The 22,468-nt window shown below is 41.3% G+C and overlaps 1 protein-coding gene across 7 annotated transcripts in view; it reads left to right on the top strand.

Moving 5' to 3' along the window:
* Window positions 1-22,468, top strand: part of ptpra (protein tyrosine phosphatase receptor type A) — a 313,384-nt gene that overhangs the window by 169,945 nt on the left and 120,971 nt on the right. For all 7 annotated transcript variants that reach the window (XM_043700933.2, XM_043701012.2, XM_043700779.2 and 4 more), the window contains 2 exons: window positions 11,192-11,282; window positions 19,080-19,156. In XM_043700933.2, coding sequence (XP_043556868.1) covers window positions 11,192-11,282; window positions 19,080-19,156 — 168 coding nt within the window. The remainder of the gene's footprint in view (window positions 1-11,191; window positions 11,283-19,079; window positions 19,157-22,468) is intronic.

Here is a 22,468-nt window from a genome sequence, read left to right as displayed (position 1 = left end):
GTGGTAGCAGTGTGTACCATATGTATGATCCACCACTTCAATTCATCACAGCATCCTCCAAATCCATGACCTCTGCCATCAAGAAGGACAAGGGCATCAGATGCATGGGAACACCACCACTTACAAGTTCCATTCCAAACTACAAAGATCTCTTTCTGCTGAACTATATTGTTGTTCCTTCAATTGTTGTGGGGTCAGACTTTTGGAATTCCCTTAGCAGCAGTGAGAGATTGTACGAACAGCACATTGCAGCCAGTGCTTCAGGAAGAAAACTCATCGTTACCACCTCAAGGGCACTTAAAAATGGACAATGCTTGTTGGGCTTGATAGTGAATGCTGACATCCAATGCCAGTAAATATTTGGAAAAAGATAGCTACACCTCAGCACCACAATGTGTCTCCATCTGTCCATTTCCTCTGTTTTGTCAGAACAGTTTTTTAAAAGGATGTTATTCTTCTGTGGGTTGTGGACGTTCAATTTTGGCATATGCCTAATTGCCTTTCAACTGAGTAGCTTACCATATCTTTTCAGTTCATGGCCAACCATATTACTTGGGCCTCTATTCACATCTAGACCAAATCGGGTAAGGACAGCAGATTTCCTTCCTTATTAACATATTTGAACCAGAGTTTTGTTGACAGTATACTTTGATTTGCTTTTTCGTGCCAGATTGCATTTATTGCATTCAAATTCCACTATTTAGCATAGGTGGTTTCAAGCCCATGTCCATCGGGGTATCCTGCTGGACCTCAGATTCTCATCCAGTGATATTATCACTAAACTACTGTCACAATCTGTTTTTGGCGAAATACAGGTTCCTCCAGTTAAACATAGGGAATCCCAAATTATCTTTATTTCCTTAGAAAATCTTCATTTCTGTTTTATCAATCCAAGCTGTCACCGTGATTATTATTTTCTTTTGAACCAATTTCTTTTGCATCCTTGTCATCCATTATCATCTTTAGATGAACTTTCAATCCATAACTTGTCCATCATAAAGTGTTTTTGTCTGCATTGCTGGAAATCTGGGTTTCATTGAGTATGTTGGTTATTCTAGTTGAGAAAATAGAAATACTTTCTGACATCAGTCCTAAATTTGCTTTTCTTAAGCATGAGCAATTGCATGTTATTCTTTACTTGCAATTTAATTTCAAGTTTTCTTGATTTGGTTTCACAGCACATATTACAGATTTTACAGTTTTCCTGAGATACATGCCGGAGAACTTTTCAAATGTCTTCTGTTAAGACTGAAAACCCCAAGTTTTTCTTTATTACAGACCTTGTATTCATTTTCATGCAGGAGTGTTTCCTCCCAGTCGGGGAACACTTCGGCGGTCAAGGACATTCAGCCTCTTATCTTTGGGTAAGCATCCTGCAAGCAGAGCAGAACCTGATAGCCAAATTCTGTACCCATAAGGACGGCCTCAACAGTGATCTTGGGTTCGTGTTGTGCTATGTATAACCCCAGCAAAATATTCTGTGTAAAATCTTCCTTATTGTTGTGATTTGACAACATTGCTTTGATAACTTATGATCTTGCTACCTTAATTAGTTTGTACAGTTTTGGATTATTTATTACTTTGGTTAGACCCTCATCATGTGACTCTTATACCTATCATGTTAGTCCAGCCATTTGGTTTGTTTCTTGCACCATCCTATTTTTGATTTTCTTTTTGTAATTATTAATCGGATCATAGTTCATCTCTTTTCATTTGCTGTTCAGCTGTTGATACGTTACTCACATTTTGACACTCTTGATCACTTTCAAAGCTTCAGTGTTCAGTCTGTTGACAGTTCATTCATACCATTTGCATTTACCTTCTGACGCTCTTGATAACTTGGAATTATCTTACCCTTATCTCTCTGTATAAAAGTTCTGTGCCTGTGTGCTCCCTCTACTTCACCTGACGAAAGCTTGTGATTTCACATTAACCTATTGGATTATAATCTGGTATTGTGTGACTTCTGACTTTGTCCATACCAGTCCAACACTGGCATCTCCACATCATCATTTTTATTGACTTAAAGAATATTTATACTGGGAATTTGAATAGTTATTTTTCTACACATTCAACAACCAGTTCCACATTGGGCACATTGAAATACTCTAGAAATGTGGCTGTATGAAAAATAAACCTCCCTTACCTTTGCACTAAATAATTCGTGCTAACCCAAAGTAAAATAGCTTTTTGTGGACTAAAGCAAATGGGGACTGTATTTCTCATATCACCTTGAATCATTTTAAGACATTAACATATCTTATACTTATTTATCTTTTAAGTGTGCTTTATGTAAGTACATAAGGCCATAGATACAGGACCAGAATTAGGCCATTTGGCCCATCGGGCGTACATCAACTATGATTGTGTTTCTCAACCCCATTCTCCTGCCTTCTCCCTGTAATCCTTGGTCCCTTACCAATCAAAACTTTATACATCTCTGTCTTAAATACACTCAGTGACTTGTCATTCACAGCCCTCAGTGGCAATATGTTTCACAGATAAATCACACTTTGGCTAAAGAAATTCTTCCAGATCTCATTTCTAAAGGGTCATCCTTTCACGCTAATGGTGTGCCTTTGGGGCCTCATCTCTCAACTCAGGCTTGGAGGGCCGAAAGGCTGTAAATTTTATTTGTTCTCTGTTCTCTGGCCAGCAGAAACATCATCTTCATGTCCACTGTATCAAGGCCTCTCCATATTTTGTAAATTTCAAAACGATCCCACCCTAACAGTCTAAATTCCATGGAACAAAGGCCCAGAGTCCTCAACTGCTCCTCATATAGAACATAGAACAGTACAGCGCATGAACTGGCTCTTGGGCTTATGATGTTATGCTGAACATGACACTAAATTCAATTCAGCTCCTCTACCTGCCTTTGGGCAATATCCCTCGACACCTTGCATACATGCGCTTATCTGAAAGTCCCTTAAATCATATTTGCTTCCACTACCACCCCTGGTAGCATGTTTCAGACGCTTGCCTCTCTCCGTGTAACATATTTGCCCCTCACATCTCCTTTGAACTTTCCCCTGTCACCTAAAATGCACCCCCTAGTCGTCGTCCTCCTCCTCCTCCTTCTTCTTCTCCTCCTCTTCCGCCTCTTCTCCCACCCACCCCCCGAGTATTAGACATTCCAACTCTGGGAAAACTATTCAAGCCTATCTGTGCATCTCATAATTTTATAGACTTGTTTAAAGTCTCCCCTCAGCCTCTGCTGCTCCACAGAAAAGAGTTTTTATAACCTCTCCTTATAACCCATATCCTCTCATCAGGCAACTTCCTGGTAAACCTCTTCTACACTGTCTCCAAAGCCTCCATATCCTTCCTGTAATGAGGTGACCAGAACTGAATACAATACTCTAAGTGTGGCCCAACCAAAGTCTTATAAAGCTGCAACATGACAGCTTGACTTTTATACTCAATTCCCCAACCAATAAAGTCAAGCACACCATACACCTTCTTCACCACCCTATCTAATTGTGTGGCCACTTTCAGGGAGCCATGGACTTGAACCCCAAAATTCCTCTGTACATCAATGCTGTTTAGGTCCTGCTATTAACTGTATACTTTAACATTTGATCTCCCAACATGCAGCACCTCACACTTACCCAGGTTAAATTCCAACCATTTCTTTAACTGATCTATATCCCGCTGTATCTTTTGACTACCTTTTACACACAACTCCACTGATCTTTATATTATCTGCAAACTTACTACCCCACACATCTACATTTTCACATAAGTCATATGTATCACAAACAGCAGAGGTCCCAGTATGGATCCCTGCAGACTACCAAATGTCACAGACCTCTAGCCACAAAATCACCTTTCTGCCACTACTCTCTGCCTTCTATGAGTAAGCCAATTCTGAATCCAAGCAGCCAAGTGATTGTGGATCCCGTGCACCTTAATCTTCTGGATGAGCCTCCCGTGAGGGACCATGTAAAAAGCCTTATAACATCTACCCTCATCAATCACTTCTGTAATTTGCTCAAAAAAATAAAGACATGCCCTGCCCAGCACAAAACCATGCTGACTGTCCCTAATTAGCCCATTCACGTAAATCCTATGCCTAAGAATCTGTCCAACTGTTTCCCAGCCACTGACGTGAGACTCACCAGTCGATAGTATCCTTGGTTATCCCTATTTCCCTTTTTGAACAGAAGAAAGCATAAGCTACTTGCCAGACTTCCGGGTCCCCCACTGGCTAGCAAAGATACAATGATCTTGATTAAGGCCCCAGCAATCATCTCTCTTGCCTGTCTCAATAACCTGTGTAGATACCATCGGGCCCTTGGGACCTCATCACCTTAATGCTCTTCAAGAGACACGACACAACTTTTTTTATCTCAAAATAACCTCGCATTTGAGCATGCCCCTCACTAATCTCACTATCCTCCATATCCTTCTGGGTGAATACCAACGCAAAGTACTCATTTCGGATCTCACCCACATCCCCTGCCTCCAAGCACATATACTGATATTTATCCTTGAGTTGTTCTACTTATTCCCTAGTTATCCTCCTGTTTTTTAGTTTGATAAACCCTTTATCTCCAGGCTTATTGCTTTTAAACCTTCTCTGGACTCCTCCAATGTCAGCATATCCTCCGATAGATACGGGGCCCAAAACTGCTCACAATATTCCAGAAATGGTCTGACCAGAGCTTCTGTAGCCTCAGTACATTTCTGCTCTTTTATTCTAGCCCTCTTGAAAGATTGCATTTGCATTCCTAGCTGCTAACTGGACTTTGTGCTTAAGATTTCTGAAGCCTTTCCCATTTAGAAAGTAGTCTTTGCCTCTATTCTTCCTACTAAAGTGCATAACTTCACACTTTCATACATTACATTCCATCTGCTGCTGCTTTGCTCACTCTTCTGATTTGTCCATTCCTTCTGCAATCTTCCCACTTAGCGGCATCGAGATACCTTTAAACAGCTGCACTTTCCAATTGAAGTTGAAGTGAATAACTTTATGCTTTGTTTTAGAACATAGAACATAGAAGAATACAGCGCAGTACAGGCCCTTTGGCCCTCAATGTTGCGCCGATCCAAGCCCACCTAACCTATACTAACCCACTATCCTCCATATACCTATCCAATGCCCGCTTAAATGCCCATAAAGAGGGAGAGTCCACCACTGCTACTGGCAGGGCATTCCATGAACTTACGACTCGCTGAGTGAAGAACCTACCCCTAACTTCAGTCCTATATCTACCCCCCCTTAATTTAAAGCTATGCCCCCTTGTAATACCCGACTCCATACGCGGGAAAAGGTTCACACTGTCAACCCTATCTAACCCCCTAATCATCTTGTACACCTCAATCAAGTCACCCCTAAACCTTCTTTTCTCTAATGAAAACAGCCCCAAGTGTCTCAGTCTTTCCTCATACGATCTTCCTTCCATACCAGGCAACATCCTGGTAAACCTCCTCTGCACCCGTTCCAGTGCCTCCACATCCTTCCTATAGTATGGCGACCAAAACTGCACACAATATTCCAGATGCGGCCGCACCAGAGTCTTATACAACTGCATCATGACCTCAGGACTCCGGAACTCAATTCCTCTACCAATAAAAGCCAGTACGCCATATGCCTTCCTCACCGCACTATTTACCTGGGTGGCAACTTTCAGAGATCTGTGTACATGGACACCAAGATCCCTCTGCTCATCCACACTACCAAGTATCCGACCATTTGCCCAGTACCCCATCTTTTTGTTATTCTTCCCAAAGTGAATCACCTCACACTTAGCTACATTGAATTCCATTTGCCACCTTTCTGCCCAGCTCTGCAGCTTCTCTATATCCTGCTGTAACCTGCCACATCCTTCCTCACTGTCAACAACTCCTCCGACTTTCGTATCATCCGCAAACTTGCTCACCCAACCTTCTAACCCCTCTTCCAGGTCATTTATAAAAATGACAAACAGCAATGGTCCCAGAACAGATCCTTGCGGAACACCGCTAGTGACGGCACTCCATGAAGAAACTTTGCCATCAACTACTACCCTCTGTCTTCTTCCATCCAGCCAATTCCTAATCCAAACCTCCAACTCACCCTCAATGCCATATCTCCGTATTTTCTGCAGTAGCCTACCATGGGGAACCTTATGAAACGCCTTACTAAAATCCATATATACCACATCTACCGCTTTCCTCTCATCAACCTCCTTCGTCACCTTTTCAAAGAATTCAATAAGGTTTGTGAGGCACGACCTGCCCTTCACAAAACCATGCTGACTATCCTTGATCACATTATTCCTATCCAGATGTGCATAAATCCTATCCCTTACAATTCTCTCTAAGACTTTGCCCACAACAGAAGTGAGACTCACCGGCCTATAGTTACTAGGGTTATCCCTATCCCCTTTTTGAACAAGGGAACCACATTTGCTATCCTCCAGTCTTCTGGCACTACTCCTGTAGACAAAGAGGACATAAAAATCAAGGCCAATGGCTCTGCAATCTCCTCCCTTGCTTCCCAGAGAATCCTAGGATAAATGCCATCAGGCCCAGGGGACTTATCTATTTTCACCTTTTCCAGGATTTCCAACACCTCTTCTCTACTTACCTCAAAGCCATCCATTATTTATTATTTATCATTATTTAGTATTATTTTCTGTTTATTTCATCTGCAATATTCTTGCATATTCACCTGGGCTTGCCAGCATAGTCCTTGCACTATCCTCTCAACTTACATTCTCATCTGTTTTGGCGTCCGTAGCAATATAGAGACATTACAGTTGATTTCCAGCATCCAAATTATTTATGTAGATTGTGAATAATTGTGAACTTGATATTGACCTATGCCATACCCCACTTATAACAGCTTGACATACTGAGCATGATCAATTTGTTTCTACTCTCTGCTTTTTCAGTCCATAATAATATTCACTTAAATACCATGGCTTCTGATTTTATTCACACATTCTTGTGTGGGACTTTATCAAAAGCCACCTGAGAATCTAAATCCTTTGGTTTTACTCTGTCTGTACTATAATTATCAAAACAAAGCTCCCAACAAGTTGCAAAACATGATTTCTCTTTCATAAGTCTGTCAACCGTGTTCAATTTTGCTTTTTATTTCGTAAAATGTCAAGTTATCTCATCCTTTATAACAGAGTCTCATATTATTTGCCATTACTGATGTCAAATTGACAGGTTTGTTGTGCTTTGCTCTCCCTCCTCCTCCCTCCTTAAATAGTTAGATTACACGAGCTACTTCCCAGTCACTGGGATCTTTCCCAGAATCTCTGGCGGTATGAAGGATAACCACCAATACATATACTATTTCTGTTGCTTTTTCCTTCAAATGCCTGGGATCAATCTCATCTGGTCCAAAAGATTATTGACCTTCAATCAGGTACTTTTTCAGTATGTTAAATACGTTTTCAATGTTTTTAATGTTCGTCACCAGCACCATCCTTGACACTGAAGCAGGAGCTTGCTAGATCATGAAGATAGGAGATAAAAAAGTAAAGAAAAACAACACTTCACATAACTCACGCACTGTGCTTGCAAGCTATACTGAGACCTCTACTAAAGTCAGAAAACCTAATCATTCTTGATGACTTGGGAATGTATGAGTAGGGGGGAGTCAATCAGACCATCCAGCCATCCCCACGATTCAATTAGAGCATGACTGATCTTCTACCTCAGAGCCACTTTCAGGCCTATTGCTATATTCTTTAACATCTTCAATCTCCAGAAACCTATTGATTTCAATCTAAAACATGCTTTATTATTGAGCTTCCACAGCTCTGTGGGGTACACCATGCCAAAAATTCATCACCCTCTGAGCGAAGGAATTCCTTACTATCTCGGTCTTTGATGCTGATCCCTTTATCCTGAGATTACATCCCCTGGTTCTAAAGTGATCAGCCATGGAAAATGTCCTATCTACCTACATGAAATCACACATGTAACAATTTTCTGAGTTTCAATAAGATCACATGTTTTCAAAACTCAACGAAATATCAATTCTGCTCTCTCAATCTCTTTACCTAAGATAATCCAATCCCGTCCTAGGGGTTAATTTAGTGACCTTCCTTTGTGGAAAGCATACCCTTTTCATCAAAACCTATAAAATTCTAACTGGTCTAGATAGGCCTGATGAAGGTAAGATGTTCTGAAGGCAGTTGAAGGATAAGAGGAAAACCTTTTAGGACTGGGAGGTTTCTTCACCCAGAGAATGGTGACTCTGTGGAATTCACTACCACAGAAAGTGGTTGAGTCTGAAACATTATATATTTTCAAGTGTTGCAGGAAAGTGGATGTGAAGAACACCAGATCTGCTGGTAGTGAATCATGTCACCCTTTTTCTGAGGGTGTCAGCTTGCTGTCTGCTAGTTGTAGCTTGCTGAATAAGAAGCAGGCGACGTTTATAAAACTTAGTCCAGACCTTTCTAGGGGAGATGTGAGCAGTACTGTCTTGAAAAATGTTGCACTGATGCTAAGGAGTCTGCCAGGTTCCACATTGAAAAATTACCTTATGACCTGAATTTTTTTGTATGCCGGTTTCTGGCTATAACTCCCAGGATTTGTACCTGCTACAATGGCTGAATCGTTGCCATAGGACATGTGTCAGATAGATGGTAAAATGATGATGAACATGAGTTGGATTATAATAAAAGGTAGTTGCATATTGTCGGCCTTAGCCTGTTGTCACTTGTCCAAAATAAGTCAAGACAAGAGTGTAGACAGCCGGAGATAGTTGCAGTGGACAACCAGGATTCATTCTGTGTCGTATCAAGTTTGGTGTGTTCTGTAACATTATCGTGAACTTCCTTCAAGTCTGTTTAACCTTAGATTGATCTCATTTGCCCATTATGGTTGTACAAAATATATGGTACACAAATTTAATGTTTTATATGACATGTGGGAGATGTGAGTGTAAACCTTTTTTTTAGGAGTATATTCAAGATCTGCAGCTGTCTGCCTATGAGGACAATACGAAGTAGAGAAAAATCAATGGTCTCAAAGCAGAATTTGGTGATCAGTGAAGGGAATTAAAGTTGTCAGACCTCATTGAGAGGGTGAGAAAATGATATGGACTTGATAATGCTATAGAGAGCTCGAATTGACATCACCTATACCATAATGACTTGGGCTATGATTTTACTCTGTCTTTGAGTGAGGTGGCAGGCAGGTCAGGGATGTCAACTCAAGCAACTGGATGAGAAGAGCACTTTGTCCCATAATCTGTCTACCTCCACTGGAATTTTACGGCTACTGGGAGCACCATCACATAGTTTGCCTCTCCCTTCGGCCAATTAGGCTATTAAGTGGCCTACTAATAGCCACTTAACCACTTACTTGTGCCATTCTGGTTTTTCACCAGTAGCAGAAAGCACCCATTCTCAGCCAAGAGGTTACAAAGTGAACTTTGGTAGCCTGGCTGCAGGTGTAGGTACTTCCAGTTCAGGCACCTTACATCGAGCAGGAGCACCTTAAGTGGTATTTGTCACTGCCAGTTGATACATCTCCTAGCCTCTGGACTGTGGAAACCCCAGTTTCCTTGTCAGAACCTGCCTGACTGGCTCTGGTGCAACAATTCCATTTTCTTAGTGTCCAGTTTCAATATGAATCCTGGTGGACAATAGAGAAGGCCAATAGAGTGTTGGCATTTATTGTAAATGGAGTATAAAAATTAGGGAGATCTTGCTAAAATTATATGTCACCTGGAATACGATGTACAGTTTTTAGACCCCTTATCTAAGGGAACATTTCCTGCCTTGGAGGCAGTCCAGAGAATATTTACTAAATTAATCCAGGATATGGAGGGATTGTCTTTTCGAAAAAAGAGGTTGAGTAGATTGGGCTTATACTCATTGAAGTTCAGAAGTATGATAGGCAAATTTATTGAAACATAAGATTCTTAGGAGGCTTGACAGGATTGATGCAGAGAGGTTGCTTCCCCTTGTGTTAGAGACATGGACCAGAGGGCATAATCTGACTAAGAAGTCACCCATTTAAGAAGGTTTTTATTTCTGTGAGCCTAATACAGAGGATTGTCAAGTTTGGAATGCTGTGTATATTCAAGGCTGAGATGGGTCGATGAATCAAGGATTATGGCAATAAAGCAGGAAAATGGACTTAAGGAATATTAGACCAGCTTTGATCTCACAAGACACTTGTGGAAGTATGGTAGTGTCCCTGCCTTTAAGCCAGGAGGCCCACCTGCTATAGAGATGTGTAACAGCAACTCTGGCAGATTGACTTTAAAAAATATATATCTCATTGGCAGAGTAGATGCAATGGCTGAATGGCCTATGACGTTCCTACATCTTTTATGGTAAATGGCTGTTATGCCAGATTTTCTCCTGCTGGCAGTGCTAGGATTAGGGAGCTGCCAACCTCTGATAGCTCTGAATTCCTGATGAAGGGCTTATGCCCAAAACGTCGATTCTCCTGCTTTTCGGATGCTGCCTGACCTGCTGTGCTTTTCCAGCACCACACTCTCAACACTGGCAGTACTGAAGTTGGACATCCTTCCAGATGGAGCCAGAAGTCTGAGACTGACCTGTAAATCAGTCAGGGCTTCGTGCCAAATGGATGTTGGCTCATGCCAACTTTTCACCTTGGATGGGAAGTGTTTGACCATGACCTGTGTGAAAAATTCTAGCCTGTTACAATACTTGGGTTTGGTGTTCAAAATTGTCATTTGTTGATGCGTCGCTGTTAAATGCATTGCTTTATGATTTTCTGGTCTGTTGTTACATTTTTGATCCCCAGGTGATCATGATATTAGTCTCCAGATAACTGAATTTCTCATGTTTTCTTTTTCTTGGTCATCTCCAACAATTAAAAGTTTTAGTATTTTTGATTAAGTAATTATGGGCCATATAAACAAGAGCTTGTATATATGCAGATTCTTAATTTGGCTGTGGTAGAGTCTGTCTGTTAGTGTAAACTGGATGGTATTGTGGAATCACCCTTTGGGCAGAGGTTTTCAATGTAAATGCCATTTTAGTTTGCCTAAATGCAGTTGAATTGGCAAATCCATGCATTACTGGTTTATTACAAAATTAAAGCCTTGAGTCATTAGCTGTCAAAAATAAAGCAAATTTGAATTCTGTTAGTACTCACATCTCTTATGGTCTTAAATGTTTATTACTCAAGAGTTCAGCCTTTATCACTCTTATCAAAACAATGTACTGAAGTAAATTGTGTCTCCATGGCAATACAGGCTCTTCCTGCATGCCCAATCCAGGCTACTTGTGAAGCTGCATCGAAGGAAGAAAACAAAGAGAAGAATCGATATGTTAACATCCTACCTTGTACGTATTCAGCATGACAAATTGCGGTTTTACTGCCTTGTATTACCAGCAAAGCTGGCTGTGTGAAAATGGAATTTGCATCTGATCATTGCTGTAACTCTATTAATTGACTGGAAAGTTATTTCATCCATAGTGCAACAGTATCCTCCAATAGTTTAATTTAACTATTCATGCTGTAATTCTATTTGCAAGTTGGGAAATTTGGAAATAAGGCATCCTTGATCTGCATGACACCATCTGAAATCTCAATGATGAGGACTTGGAGCATCAATAATTGACAATAAATTGGAACTGAATATTATTTATGTAGAGAAAGATAGCAGAATGCTATGGAACAGTGTTATTTGGGAGTTTTTGTCCATGAAGCTTATAAAACTAATATCTAAGTTGAATGAGTAATATGGAAAGCAGATGCAATGTTGGCCTTTATTTTAAAGGGAATGATTAAACATTGTGATGTCTTGTTAAAATTGTACCAAGCATTAGTAAGATTGCAGCTGGAATAATGTGAACTGTTTTGAGCCCCTTGTCTAAGAAAGATAAACTGACATTAGAGACAGCCCAGAGAAGCTCACGAGGCTGACCCTAGATATGGAGAAACATCTTTTGAGGAGAGGTTGAGTAGGTTGGGCCTGCACTGATTGTCTCTCATTCTTCTAAATTTCAATCTTATGAAACATACAAGATTCTTGGGGAACTTGATAGGATAGGTGAGTTGTTCATGCCAAGTGGGTGTTGACTCACACTGACTTTTCACCTGGATCGGTGATCCATCCTCTTGAAAGTGATGTGAGTCACAGAGAAGAACTACCTAAAATGAAGATGGGAGAAATATGTCATAGAGTCATTGTCAACAGCACTGAGAAAGATCAATTAGTCCATCAAGTCTGCACTAGTCCAAAACAACCACCTAGCTACTTTGATCCCATTCTCTCGTACTTGGCATTGTATGCCTTGGCATTGCAAGTACAGATATGAATACTACTTAAATGTTAAGGTTTCTACTTCTACCACACTTACAGGTAGTGAGTCCAGATTCCTACAGCCCTCTGAGTTGGGGGGAAAAAATTCCTCACATCCCCTGTAAACTTCAGCTTACCTTACCCCTCACCTTAACTCTAAGCCCCATAGTCATTGGTCCCACCAACAAGGGGAAAGGTTCCTTTCTGTCTATGCCCCTCATAGTTTTCTTCATCTCAAACATGTTCCCTCCTAGTCTTCACTGCTCCAGGGAAAGCAACCCCAGTCTACCTAATCTCTATTCATAATCAAAACTCTCCAGCCCAGGCAACATCTTGGTAAATCTCCTCTACATTCTCTCCAGTGTACTCACAGAACATAGAACAGCACAGTACAGGATAGAACAGCTAGAACATACAGCACAGTACAGGCCCTTCGGCTTTTTATCCTCCTCTAAATCACATCCATCCTATAATTTCAGAAATGCATACATAATACTCTATTGGTAGCCTAACCAATGTCTTATACAGATTCAGCTTAATCACCCTACTCCTACACTGTATACCTTGGCTAATGAAGGCAAATCTCCTATTTACTGCTTTAACCACTTTCGCAGCTTATCCTGGTATCTTAAAGGATTGGTAGGCATTCACACCAAGCTCATTCTTATTTTCAGTTTTTGCCAGGGTCCTACTATTCATCATGTATTCCCTTGCCTTGTTTGTCTTGTCCATGTGCCACTGACTAGCCCATCTGACCAGATCATTCTTAACCTCCAATAATCTAAGGCTACTGTTCTCACGATTTACCACGCTACCAATTTTTGGATCATTTGTGAACTTACTTTTCAACTCTCCTTCTTAAAAGTCTAAATTATTTATGTATACCACACACAGCAAAGGCCCCAAAAGAAGTACCTGCAGAACTCCACTGGTCTCAGGTTTTCAGTCACAAAAATACCCTCGACAATCACCCTCTGCTTCCTGCAACTCAGCCAATTAGCAAATGAACTTGGAACTCAAGGACAATTACCTTCATTACCAGTGTTTCATGTGAGATCTTATCAAAAGCCTTACTAAAGTCCAAATAGAGTATGTTAAATGCATTGCCATCACCTACATACCCAGTCACCTCTTTGAAAATTTCAATAAAGTTGGTCACCTCCCTTTAAAAAAGCCATACTGATTGTTATTCATTAATGCATGCTGATTAAATCTGTCCCTCCGATTTGCTTCCAATAGTTTCCCCATTACAGTGATAAGACTAACTGTCTTGCAATTTCCTGGTTTATCCCTGGTCTCTCCTTAAAGTGTTGGATCCCAGATCTTGGACTTAGATTCATGCTATTGTTAACTCTCTATCCTCTACTCAGTTGAAGCTGAAGTGTAACCCAAGACATTTCAAAGTGGAGAATGTTTTCTTGATCCACCAGTTTGATGAACTGGCAAGCTGCATCATATCACAGTGCAGTGGAACATATAAAAATTGGGAGCAAAAGTAGGCTATTTGTCCCCTCAAGCCTGCTATGCCATTCAATAAGATGATGGCGAGTGGGAGACAGTGGATTAGTGGTGATGTCACTGGATTAATAAACCAGAAGTCCAAGCTAACATTCTGGGGACTTGGGGTCAAATCCTACCAGGAAAAATGATGAAATTTGATTCAATCAATAAAATAACAGGTCAAAGGAATGAGCATAGATTGAAGAAGACAATATCCCCAAGACAGGATCTGCTGAGTGCCAGTGCTTTGTGAGACTCCTTGAAGATCTCTTACTCTTTTGATCCATTGGTCTTGCAGTTCCCATGTCTACCACTGGAGGACTGGACTCCTCTCCTTTGAGGAGATGAACCAGGTTTCTTTGACGAAGCATTAGACATGAGATGGATGAGCTTGAGGCTCTTTTGGAAATTGGCAGATACGATATTGTGGGGATAACTGAGACGTGGCTACAAGTGGACAGGGCCTGGGAAATGAATATTCAAGGCTACACGTGCTATCATAAGGACAGACTGACGGGCAGAGGGGGTGGGGTGGCCTTGTTGGTAAGGGAGAATATTCAGTCCCTTGCGCGGGGGGACCTAGAGTCAGGGGATGTAGAGTCAGTATGGATAGAGTTGCGAAATACTAAGGGTAAAAAGACCTTCTTGGGAGTCATCTACAGGCCCCCAAACAGTAATCTGGATGTCGGATGTAAGTTGAATCAGGAGCTGAAATTGGCCTGTCGCAAAGATGTTACTACAGTTGTTACGGGGCATTTTAACATGCAGGTAGACTGGGAGAATCAGGATGGTATTGGACCTCAAGAAAGAGACTTTGTGGAGTGCCTCAGAGATGGATTCTTAGAGCAGCTGGTGCTGGAGCCGACCAAGGAGAAGGCAATTCTGGATCTGGTATTGTGTAACGAACCAGAATTGGTCAGAGACTTCGAAGTGAAGGAGCCATTGGGAAGTAGTGACCATAATAAATTGCAGATTGAAGCTTAATGTGAGAGGGAGAGGGTACAGTCGGAAGTGACAGTACTTGTGTTGAATAAAGGGAATTGTGGAGCTATGAAGGAGGAGCTGGCCAAAGTTCAATGGGATGACCGTGGAGGAACAATGGTGGATATTTCTGTGTATAATGCAGAAGTTGCAGGATCAGTTCATTCCTAAAAGGAAGAAAGATCCCAGGAGGAGGCATGGGCGGCCGTGGCTGACGAGGGAAGTTAAGAAACATATAAAGTTAAAAGAGAAAAAGTATAACATAGCAAAGATAAGTGGGAAAACGGAGTACTGGGAAGCTTTTAAAGAGTAACAGAGGATTACTAAGAAGGAAATACGCAGAGGAAAAATGAGGTACGAAGGTAAACTGGCCAATAATATAAAGGAGGATAGTAAAAGCTTTTTTAGGTATGTGCAAGACAAAAAAATGGTTAGGGCTAAAATTGGGCCCTTGAAGACAGAAACAGGGGAATATATTACGGGGAACAAAAAAAAGGCAGAGGAATTAAATGGGTACTTCAGATCTGTGTTCACTGGGGAAGACACAAGCAATCTCCCTGAGGTAACAGTGGCTGAAGGACCTGAACTTAAGGGAATTAATATTTGCCAGGATTTGGTGTTGGAGAGACTGTTAGGTCTGAAGGTTGATAAGTCTCCGGGGCCTGATGGTCTACATCCCAGGGTACTGAAGGAGGTGGCTCGGGAAATCTTGGATGCGTTGGTGATTATTTTCCAGAGTTCGATAGATTCGGGGTCGGTTCCTGAGGATTGGAGGGTGGCTAATGTTATACCACTTTTTAAGAAAGGTGGGAGAGAGAAAGCAGGAAATTATAGACCAGTTAGTCTGACCTCAGTGGTGGGAAAGATGCTGGAGTCTATTATAAAGGATGAAATTACGGCACATCTGGATAGTACTAACAGGATAGGACAGAGTCAGCATGGATTTATGAAGGGGAAATCATGCTTGACTCATCTTCTTGAATTTTTTGAGGATGTAACTCTGAAGATGGACAAGGGATATCCAGTAGATGTAGTGTATCTGGACTTTCAGAAAGCTTTTGATAAAGTCCCACACAGGAGGTTAGTGAGTAAAGTTAGGGCGCATGGTATTGGGGGCAAAGTACTAGATTGGATTGAAAATTGGTTGGCTGATAGGAAATGAAGGGTAGTGATAAACGGCTCCATTTCAGAATGGCAGGCAGTGACCAGTGGGGTACCGCAGAGATCCGTGCTGGGACCGCAGCTTTTTACAATATATGTTAATGATATAGAAGATGGTATCAGCAATAATATTAGCAAATTTGCTGATGATACAAAGCTGGGTGGCAGGGTGAAATGTGATGAAGATGTTAGGAGATTACAGGGTGACCTGGACAAGTTAGATGAGTGGGCAGATGCATGGCAGATGCAGTTTAATGTGGATAAATGAATGGTTATCCACTTTGGTGGCAAGAACAGGAAGGCAGATTACTACCTCAATGGAATCAATTTAGGTAAAGGAGCAGTACAGAGATCTGGGTGTTCTTGTACACCAGTCAATGAAGGCAAGCATGCAGGTACAGCAGGTAGTGAAGAAGGCTAATAGCATGCTGGCCTTCATAACAAGAGGAATTGAGTATAGAAGCAAGGAGGTGCTTCTGCAGCTGTACAGGGCCCTGGTGAGACCACATCTGGAGTACTGTGTGCAGTTCTGGTCTCCAAATTTGAGGAAAGACATTCTGGCTATTGAGGGAGTGCAGCGTAGGTTCACAAGGTCAATTCCTGGAATGGCGGGATTACCTTACACTAAAAGACTGAAGCGACTGGGCTTGTAAACCCTTGAGTTTAGAAGACTGAGAGGGGATCTGATTGAGACATATAAGATTATGAAAGGATTGGACACTCTGGCAGCAGGAAACATGTTTCCGCTGATGGGTGAGTGCCGAACCAGAGGACACAGCTTAAAAATACGGGGTAGACCATTTAGGACAGAGATGAGGAGTAACGTCTTCACCCAGAGAGTGGTGGCTGTGTGGAATGCTCTGCCCCAGAGGGCAGTGGAGGCCCAGTCTCTGGATTCATTTAAGAAAGCATTGGATAGAGCTCTCAAAGATAGTGGAATCAAGGGTTATGGAGATGAGGCAGGAAGAGGATACTGATTAGGAATGATCAGCCATGATCATATTGAATGGCAGTGCAGGCTCGAGGGGCTGAATGGCCTACTCCTGCACCTATTGTCTATTGGATACAATAAAATCAACTGTTGATGGTGATTTGTGAAGTATAAGTATGAGCTATCAATAAGATGAGGGCAAGTCAATGTTATTTGCTAAGATAGGGATGTGCAGAGGTGCATGGAGAAAAAAATGGGGTGAGTGCAGCTGTGTGATGTGCGTGACAATGCTGCTCCCTCAACAATGTTCTGTTGTCCTTGGGTTTTTTTCAGAGAGGTCGTAAAAGACACAGACTCTGAAAGGTCTAAGTTGAAGGGTTTTAGGGGCAGTTTGATTTTCGTTATCAGATAATGCCTCTGGCAAAAGGCTTTCAAGTTTAAAAAAAAATACTTGTATAATGAAAGGGGAGTGACCAGTTCTCCCAGCTCATCCTTTCTCTGGTTTGGTTTGGTTTGGTTTTAGCACAGTACGGTACACCCAAAGAAGCAGGTCCATGCTGATCCTCCTCTCTCTCTGATTTCTGTCCTGTCAGACCCTGTGTTTGATTTTACCATTTATGCCAAGGGGTGTTTATAGGATTGTTGCAGCCTCATTAAGTTGGCATGATCTGTTCAATTTTCAGATAGGTTACGTTATTCTGTATTTGGTTCTCTTTTGTCTGCGTTTCATTTGGTAATCTTGTAAATAAATTGATTTGTTTAAAACTAAGTGGGTTGACCAGCTGCATCACGCGTGGGATATCCACTATACACCTGCCTAAAATAATTAGAAAAGTTAGGGTCTGGGCTACTTTCTTGAAATGCTTTGAGGGGGCCTGGCCTGGTACTTAACATATGTTGCTCTGAGAACCATTGGGCCTAAGAATGCTGGCAAATTTAGAGAGTAGAGTTTGACACCTGAAAGTAGAATATTGCTCATCTTTTTCACTTTTGAAGCACAGTATCTCAGTTTGAAGAGCAACAGATCTGCTATATTATGCAGCTATTTCCATGCCCAACTGCTTAGACTTCCCATCTGTGGGCATTTACTAGTCAGTTATACTAAACAGCATATCTGTTTGGTTGTTTGTGCAAGCAAAGTACTTAGATCTGTTAACCATATCTTGCTTGCAAAACTCAATGTAGTATCCAATACTAGATGTGATTCCATGACAGCACCTGCTGAAATTCCTGACTATGCCAAGAGTTACACTCCACAGTTTAAAATTAGCAGTCAAGAGAGTGGTGCTGGAAAAGCATCCTAGGAGCAGGAGAATCGAAGTTTCGACTTGCATTTATGCTTGGTAGAAGCTACAAAAATTTGGACATTGGACTTGATCCTCAGCAATCAAAATTGTCCAGGCATTGATCCATTTCAGTCAAAGAAAAACTAAGGGACACTGTTCCCTGGTAATTCCTCACTGTAATATCTTGACCATTTGGTCTCAACTTGCCAGTCAATTAGCATCTTCTCATGTAGTACGTATTTTTATTCCCTTGAAATTTGGCATTGCATCTATTCTGATGAGTGCAAGATAAAAAAACTTTATTGGCATATCTTTTTTTGGGAATAATTTTAGGTCTTTCATTTGATATATCATCTTCATCATCATCCCTGCCTTTTTGATTGGTTTGGAAACCCAGAACTGGGATGATAATGCCCTGATTAAATTTGAGAGTCATGGCAAAACCTGAGAAAGCAAATTTATTTTGAACCCACTAAGTCCACCTTCACCCTGTCCCTTGCAAGCAGCTCTGGTTAGATACAATTCCATCCAAAATCTGACATTCTGTGTATTGATTCGTGATGATGCAGTAAATTATAGCCTTCAAAGAAGCTGAGCAAAAATATTGCAGCAATATAAGAGTCAGGTGAAGAAGGTTGTTTATTTGTTGAATGAGTAGGAAATCTAGTTGTGGAATTGTGAAGTCGCCACCTCATGTAAGCATTTATGAGTTAGGTTCTAACAAATGTTTGACTGAATGAGAACATAAAACTTCAGGATTTACAAATTACCAGATTAGCGCAAGACCGTGACCTTCATCCCTCATGAGTCTGTTAAAATTCGTTTTCTATAAAATTGAAGGGTCAACTGTTGCAAAGTTGTTATAGCCTGCATGTGATTTTAACTATATTATGTGTTTAGCCATGGTGAAATATATTTCCCTTTGCTTTGATGAATTTGCACATTTCTAAACTCTTTTCCTGGTCTGTATCACTAGATGATCACTCGCGGGTTCACCTGACACCTGTGGAGGGTGTTCCAGACTCTGACTTTATCAATGCTTCTTATATAAATGTAAGTAGAAAACTGTAGGTAAAAGTATATGACTCTATAAGATTTAAGTGTATAGCTTTTACATATGCTAATTGATAAATGTTTCTTAAAAAAATAATTTAATAAGTAATTCTGCTAAACTAGCTTGGCAGTGAAAAGACTTGAATACATTGTGCCATGGAGAGAGATGATTTGATGCACAGTATGTGCATTCCCATAATCATTCATCATTATACTTATGTTTGGCAAGTAGGCAAAATGTGGTCATTGGTTATATGTTAGCAATGTCAAATGGTTCATAACTATTCATTGTTATCATGTTGCCTGGTTCACAGACAGAATAGGGAAGAAAATACATTTAAAATTACAAGTTTTGGTAAATCCACCGTTATTAAAATCCATTCACATGAGTTCTCTGAGGTTAGTGTCCAACAAGTTTCCTGAGTGAGTCAGACCCAGTAGTTTTCCTTTTTAGAGAAAAGTGAAGGCTTCTTTCCAGCCTGCAACTTGGAGACAGCTGGAGGGTCTGAGGCAGGCTCACACCTCACCTTGGAGTCATGCTGTCCCTCTGGAAGTCAAACAACAATCGACTTTGAATCTCTGATTTTGTATACTTCAATTCAACAAGGTCAGTATAGATATGGTTGGCCAAGGGGTCTGTTTCTACAGTGTGAATCTATAAGCTTTGATTTTAGTCATGTGACAAAGGTATCTCAGTTAGACGACTCATGTTAGTGAGGTAATTGAAAGGTCTATATGTTAACAGTCCAATTTTATTTCCTTTTATTAGAGTTTCCATTGCAACTGTAAAAGTATTAATACACATTTTAACATAGAAGATTTTGATATTTTCATTTGTCCCAAGCTGGCTAAAAAACCAAAAGCTGGTCTTCAAGGTCTTTGTGTCAGCTTAAACTGCAGGAGGTCAGAAACTTGAGAGCTATGATCATGTGATCAACTTCAGCCATTCTGAGTCCAGCACGGTTATATGTTTTTGGACCAATAGCCTCTTCCTTGAGTCTTCATAAACTGTGTTTAGACTTTTCTTAGCTTCAAATAACCCCTTCAGGGGTGTAATCAACCATTTCTGGTTAGGAAATTTCAAACTAAACTCTTTACGCTGAAGTAATTTATTTCTTAGAGTTTAGACAATCTCCCTTATTCAGGAACAACTATCTTGCATATCTCATTTCAGCTGGGATCTCTCCACCAAACGAAAAAATTACTTCTCACCTACCTCGCAATAAAATGTAAAGTACAGTACAGTACATAGACATTGAAAAGCAAAAGCAGCATTAAATAGATGGGACAAAATAATCGAACAAGCGACATTTCAAATCAAAGCATAGCAGCCTGGCCATATGCAGTACTGAATGGTGCTAGACAATTAAATAGCTAACACAAACATTCCCCTACTTCCTAAATGGGGCAGGCCAGCATGTTGGTACACATGACAAAGCTGAAGCTTTTGCAAACAACTTCAGCCATTGTACATGATCCATATCAGTTGCCTCCTGAGCTCCATAGCATTAGAGTTACCAGTCTTCAGTCAACACAATTCACAAAATTTGATGATTTACTGAACATACTGGATGTTACCAAACATATGGGTCCTGACAACATCGCAATAAAATTCTGAAGTCTTGTGCTTCAGAACTAACCTTTCCTATGGGATGGTTAGTCAAGGACAGTATTTTGGTTGCAGAAAGGACGTTTGAGGACTTGTCTACTGAGGTAGTATGGGCTGAGGTTAGAAACAGGAACAGAGAGGCCTATAGAAAACTCCTGTTGGGAGTTTTCTATAGGCCTCTGATTAGTTCCAGAGATGTAGAGGAAAGGATAGCAAAGATGATTCTCGATAGAAGTGAGAGTGACAGGGTAGTTGTTATGGGGGCTTTAACTTTCCAAATATTGACTGGGAATACCATAGTTCAAGCACTTTAGATGGGTCACTTTTTGTCCCATGTGTGCAGGAGGTTTCCTGACATAGTATGTAGACAGGCCAACAAGGGACGAGACCACATTAGATCCGGTACTGGGTAATGAACCCAGCCACATGTTAGATTTGGAGGTAGGTGAGCACTTTGGTGATAGTGACCACAATTCAGTTGTGTTTTCTTTAGGGATGGAAAGAGTTAGGTATGTACCGCAGGGCAAGAGTTATAGCTGGGGGAAAGGCAATTACAATGCGATTAGGCAAGATTTAGGATGCATAAGATGGGGAAGGAAACTGCAGGGGATGAGCAAAATTGAAATGTGCAGCTTATTCAAGGAACAGCTGCTGGGGGGTCCTTGATATGTATGTACCTGTCAGGCAAGGAGGAAGCTGTTGAGTGCAGGAGCCGTGATTTAACTAAGGAAGTTGAATCTCTTGTTAAGGCTTATGTTATAATCAGATGTGAAGGCTCAGTTAGGGCACTTAAGAGATGCAGGCTAGCCAGGAAAGACCTAAAATAAGAGTTAAGAGCCAGGAGGGGACATCAGAAGTCGTTGGCAGATAGGAACAAGGAAAACCCTAAGATTTTCTCTAGGTTTATCAGGAATAAAAGAATGACTCGAATAAGATTAGGGCCAGTCAAGGGTGGTAGTGTTAAGTTGTGTTAAGAGGAGATGGGGGAAGTGCTAAATGAATATTTTTCATCAGTATTCACACTAGAAAAAGTGTGTTGACAAGGAGAATACTGAGATACAGGCTACTAGACTGGATGGGATTGAGGTTCGCAAGATGGAGGTGTTAGCAATTCTGAAAGTGTAAAAATAAAAAAGTCCCCTGGGACGAATGGGATTTATCCTCAGATTCTCTGGGAAGCCAGGGAGGAATTTGTAGAGCCTTTGGCTTTGATCTTTATGTTGAAACTTTATTGCTGGAACAGCACAGCAGGTCAGGCAGCATCCAGGGAACAGGAGATTCGACGTTTCGGGCACAGGCCCTTCTTCAGGAATGAGCAGAGAGTGTTCAGCAGGAGAAGATAAAAGGTAGGGAGGAGGGACTTGGAGGAGGGGCGTTGGAAATGTGATAGGTGGAAAGAGGTCAAGGTGAGGGTGATAGGTCGGAGTAGGATGGAGGCGGAGAGGTCAAGAAGAAGACTGCAGGTCAGGAAGGCGGTGCCGGGCTGGAGGGATCCGGCTGAGACAAGGTGGGGGGAGGGGGGATGAAGAAACTGGTGAAGTCCAAGTTCATCCCCTGCGGTTGGAGGGTTCCCAGTCGGAAGATAAGACGCTCCTCCTCCGACCGTCGGGTTGTTGTGGTTTGGCGGTGGATGAGTCCAATGACCTGCATATCCTCGGTGGAGTGGGAGGGGGAGTTGAAATGCTGTGCTACAGGTTGGTTGG

The sequence above is a fragment of the Chiloscyllium plagiosum genome, unplaced genomic scaffold (genome assembly GCF_037043375.1).
Source record: "Chiloscyllium plagiosum isolate Xiang-an unplaced genomic scaffold, Cpla_swu_hap1 HiC_scaffold_1, whole genome shotgun sequence".
Taxonomy (NCBI): domain Eukaryota; kingdom Metazoa; phylum Chordata; class Chondrichthyes; order Orectolobiformes; family Hemiscylliidae; genus Chiloscyllium; species Chiloscyllium plagiosum.
Note: the sequence above shows the minus strand (reverse complement) of the source record. Positions and strands in the feature narration are given on the sequence as shown.